This window comes from Eurytemora carolleeae, unplaced genomic scaffold, assembly GCF_000591075.1.
Source record: "Eurytemora carolleeae unplaced genomic scaffold, Eaff_2.0 scaffold1065, whole genome shotgun sequence".
Taxonomy (NCBI): domain Eukaryota; kingdom Metazoa; phylum Arthropoda; class Copepoda; order Calanoida; family Temoridae; genus Eurytemora; species Eurytemora carolleeae.
In genome coordinates this window covers 9,192-14,406 of record NW_019396985.1, presented here as the reverse complement: position 1 = coordinate 14,406, position 5,215 = coordinate 9,192, and the positions used below count along the sequence as shown (strand labels likewise).

At 29.7% G+C, this 5,215-nt stretch overlaps 1 protein-coding gene across 1 annotated transcript in view; it reads left to right on the top strand.

The window, feature by feature from the left end:
* Positions 1-440: 440 nt before the first annotated feature.
* LOC111710799 (serine-enriched protein) overlaps positions 441-5,215 on the top strand; it is a gene marked incomplete at its 3' end in the record, with an annotated part of 10,832 nt that continues 6,057 nt past the window's right edge. Inside the window, 2 exon segments of the mRNA XM_023484942.1 lie at positions 441-476; positions 1,223-1,281. Coding sequence (XP_023340710.1) covers positions 473-476; positions 1,223-1,281 — 63 coding nt within the window.

Genomic DNA, 5,215 nt, shown 5'->3' with positions numbered 1-5,215 from the left:
TTCCAGAAGATTTTTGTGAATTAATTGTTGGAGCTACAACACAGCTACAACACAGCTACAACACAGCTACAACACAGCTACAACACAGCTACAACACAGCTACAACACAGCTACAACACAGCTACAACACAGCTACAACACAGCTACAACACAGCTACAACACAGCTACAACACAGCTACAACACAGCTACAACACTTGCGAAATTTTCGCATTTTTTCTCGAGACGTTTAGTTCGCTGGAAACCCTACTTATGCGTCTTTTAAATCAAAATTTTGACATTAAAATCAGATAAAGTCCATTGCGCTTTGTTTTTTGGATTTTGAATGACAGATTAAAACTGGGACAATGTGAGCATACTTTACTTTAATTAATTTAGCGTGTTAGAGTTCAGTGAAAACTCGTTTTTATTTCAGAAATAAGAAAAAAAACTATCGATAAAAAGTTGCTGTTTCTTGAAATATTTCGAGAAGTATGGGTACGTATTTGTGTACATATTTATGTAAAAATGTGAAAATTCTGGCTTGAAAATTGAAATTTTTGATGTGATTTATGTCAACTTGTGTAGAGAATGAATGAGACCGTTGAATTTGGTGAAAAAAAATATTATTTAGACAGAAAAAAAAATTTGCAGAAATTTTTTACAGACTGAATAATAAAACAGCAAATTAATTTTATCATTACTTTGTACACTGAATTTTTCTTGATTTGCTTGATTTGCAGAAATTGATTTTCCTAAAAAATTTAAATTAAGACAAGTTGACTAAAAACAATGTGAAAAATATGGCAACTGCGTTTTTCATCTTTGAAAGGTTGTGATGGCCGGCCATCTATATTTTTTTTAATTCTTATCATTTTAGCAGTTTTACTGAATACTTTCCTTTATTTTACTTCTTATTTTTCTTTATATCGTTTTTTTTGATATTCATCAGTAATATTCCAATTACATTTTATCAGATTTCTTTATCTTTCTTTTCGCCATATTCTTATATTTTATCAAGTTTTTTTTGATATTTATCATTTTTTTGTATCTTCTTTTGTTTTGAATAAATATTTTTTTTGATTTTTTAAAGTTTTTTTTAATGATTTTTATAATTTTTTCTTGCTGTCAAGAATGTTTGATTTTTTTCAATTTATCTGTATCTTCTTTTGGTTTACATGTATAGTTTTTATTGTATTTTAAAAAATGTTATCAGTTTTTTAAACCTTTTTTTGTGTGTTTAGAATCTCCCGAAGAGTACCCAGATGAAGATGAACCATTTGACGATACCGCCATGTTTAGGGTAACAAGACAACATTAGAAGAGGAGTTTGAGGCAGTAAAAGATTAAGTAGAGGGGGAGAGGTGAAAGGAATAGGGCATTAAGAAATTGAAGGGGGGGGGGGGGGGGTGCAAAAGAATGGTAAAGGAAGCGTGAAGAATTGGTAAATTTATTTTTTATTTTTATCATATCAAAGAAGTAAAACAAGCAAAACGAAATGTTCAAAAGTATTTTTTTGTGAAACCAATTTAATGACGTAATCAGTTATCTCCTTTAAAGGGACTGTAAACGTAATATCAAGTGTTTCTTAAACTGTTCATTTTCATTTGAGGTTTCTCTGCTAAAGTGACTTGCGCATTTCTTGATTGCAAGGAACAATTTTACAGAATTAAACACTTTCCGAGTCAGAAAAACGACGGTTTATCCCATATTTTTTTTATCAGATTAAAGTTTCGAGAGAATCGATGTAGATCGGGCGTTGGCATCTTTCCATGGAGGGTCACTTAGAATAACTTTTTCAGCTTGAAATATTGCAATCATAATTCTCATTCTGAATATGATGACGTTGCTACCAAAGATCATCAGGGAAAAATGCATTGAATTATGTCATTAATTAGACCTAATTACGCAGAGGAGTTGGAAACTTATAAACGACTAAAGTTTAAGTCTAATGATTCATCTGACGTTGACAGATCTCTTATTTGTTAAATCTAATAATTTTTGACCTTGATAGGTCAGTGTCCGAATTTAATGAATGTAAGCCTCGTCTTAAATCCTCCAAAAACCGGTTTCAATTGAGCGCCGGCTTAAATCTTGAAAAATTGAACACAATTTTATGTGGAACCAACCGGATTTGAGCCGCGGCTCAAATTCTTTAAATTCGGCAGAGAAACTGCGAAATGAAAATAAACATTTTGAAGTTCAACAAAAAAGATGATATCTGATTCAAACTTGATTATAAGCAAACCATTCAAGGGTATAGTTCTTAATCGGACATTGCCATATTTGCATGAAAGGCCACTTGAAAATGCGCTTACAGTCCCTTTAAGAACTCTTCAGGGTTGCTTTAATTTATCAACATTATAAACCAGAGATCATTTTTGTACATGGACAGGGTTTCCCAAAAAATTGATTTCACCGAATTTCTTCTTAGTAATCAGGTTTAGCAAAGGAATTTTTGCCACAAACTCTGATTTTCTAATACTTTTATCTTTACAACCCTATTTCGTAGACCTTTGAAATATCAAAGTAAAAATACTGGTAGATCAGGTAGTGTAAGTTTGAAATATCAAAGTAAAAATACTGGTAGATCAGGTAGTGTAAGTTTGAAATATCAAAGTAAAAATACTGGTAGATCAGGTAGTGTAAGTTTGAAATATCAAAGTAAAAATACGGGTAGATCAGGAAGTGTAAGTTTGAAATATCAAAGTAAAAATACTGGTAGATCAGGTAGTGTAAGATTGAAATATCAAAGTAAAAATACTGGTAGATCAGGTAGTGTAAGTTTGAAATATCAAAGGTTTATACAGTCAGATTGTTGAGATTTAGGAATTAGAGAATTTATGTTTGTGGCATAAACTCATTTTTCGTTTGTTTACTCAACTTAATGAGCCTATAATTAACCTGAAATATTAGCGTTTTTTTCAATAAATCAATATCAATAAAACCATTTAAAAGTGCTGTACGATGGTAGTATAGAGAACGTGAGTCAGACTCTAATAAAAACGCATAAATAACTTCCAGTATATATATTTCTTATAACTTATTACTAGAGGGTTCAGAACTAGAGTCAATATCAATATCACACGTGTAGATGATTTATCAGTACTATGCCCCGTATCCGTTCTATCTCATTCTGTTGAATCTTGTGGAACTTGTTTAACGCGGCCAGGCATCGTCTTCCACAGTAGAATATTACTTTGTCAATAATATAATTATTTGTATGAAGGTTTATGTGCGCCAGGGTCGTTTAAATCAGTCAAATTTATGGTTTATTTTTTTTCAGCCCCCAAAGGTACTGAGCCTCCCCCCCCTGGACAAAATCATGTACATATACAATACATATATATACAATACATATATATACAATACATATATATACAATACATATATATACAATACATATATATACAATACATATATATACAATACATATATATACAATACATATATATACAATACATATAAATACAATAATAATAATCTTTATTTGCGTATAAAGATACATTATTTACATCTTCTCTTATAATCAAATTACCAGGAAATGTAAAGATAACAAGCAGAGGGGAGAAGTCACGTGGATTTAACGGTTCTGTCAATATTCCAGAAAGCTGTGATTTTCGATCCCAATTTGACCCATTAAACATAATTTGTAAGCCTTTTTCCTTTCATATTTTTTTGTTGGCACATGCATTTTGAATGGAAATGTAAAAAAGAAACAAATCTGTAAAGTAAAAGATTGTTGAATTATAGACCAAAACACGTTTGATTTTAAATAGAAGAAAACGAATGCTACTCAGTCTGGTTAGTCCGGGGTGAAGTAAGATACGGAAGGGGATGTAGAGTGTAGGAAGGGGGGTCTATACTATAAAAACACTACCCTTTAAAAACGTAGCACATATAAAACATATCCCAAAAACATATCAAACCAAAACAAATCAAAACGGAACATATCCAACTACTAAACATATCAAACTACAGAACATATCAAAACTAAACATATCAAACTACAGAACATATCAAAATAAAACATATCAAACTACAGAACATATTAAAACTAAACATATCAACTACTAAACATATCAAAACTAAACATATCAAGCTACAGAACATATCAAAACTAAATATATCAAACTACAGAACATATCAAAACTAAACATATCAAAACTAAACATATAAAAACTAAACATATCAAAATACAGAACATATCAAAACTAAACATATAAAAACTAAACATATCAAAACAAAACATATCAAACTACAAAAGATATCAAACTACAGAACAAATCAAAACTAAACATATCAAACTACAAAAGATATCAAACTACAGAACATATCAAAACTAAACATATCAAACTACAGAACATATCAAAACTAAACATATCAAAACTAAACATATCAAAACTAAACATATCAAAATACAGAACATATCAAAACTAAACATATCAAAACAAAACATATCAAACTACAGATCATATCAAACTACAGAACATATAAAAACTAAATATATCAATCTACAAAAGGTATCAAACTGCAGAACATATCAAAACTAAACATATCAACCACTAAACATATCAAACTACAGAACATATCAAAACTAAACATATCAAAACTAAACATATCAAAATACAGAACAGAACATATCAAAACTAAACATATCAAAACAAAACATATCAAACTACAGAACATATCAAAACTAAACATATCAAATTACAAAAGATATCAAACTACAGAACATATCAAAACTAAACATATCAAACTACAAAACTTATAAAAACTTATCCAATTACAAAACATATCAAACTACAAAACTTACCAACTAACTATTTAATTGACAGTTGAAATTACAATCTCAAATTGAATTGTTTGATTGCAAACCCTAAATGAGTTGAGAAAAGCTATTAATTAATTTCTTTTAAAAAAATCCGGGAATTTGAAAAATTGAAAAGATTTCACAAACTAGTTCCACCAAGACTGTAAAGGAATAAACATGGAAAGGATCTTATGAGGTTTTCGTAGGTTTTAAAGAATATGTTTTTTCTAATTGTATAAAAAAGAAGTTTTTGTTATGTTTTGTATTTGATATGCTGTTTTTTCTTTAATTATCTAGAAAAAAGGCTTTAAATATGTTTTTATTTTGGTATGCTTTTATATGGTAGCGTTTCTATAAATACATCGGTAGGGGGATGTAGGAAGGGGAGGTAGGAAGGGGGAGGTAGGAAGGGGGAGGTAGGAAG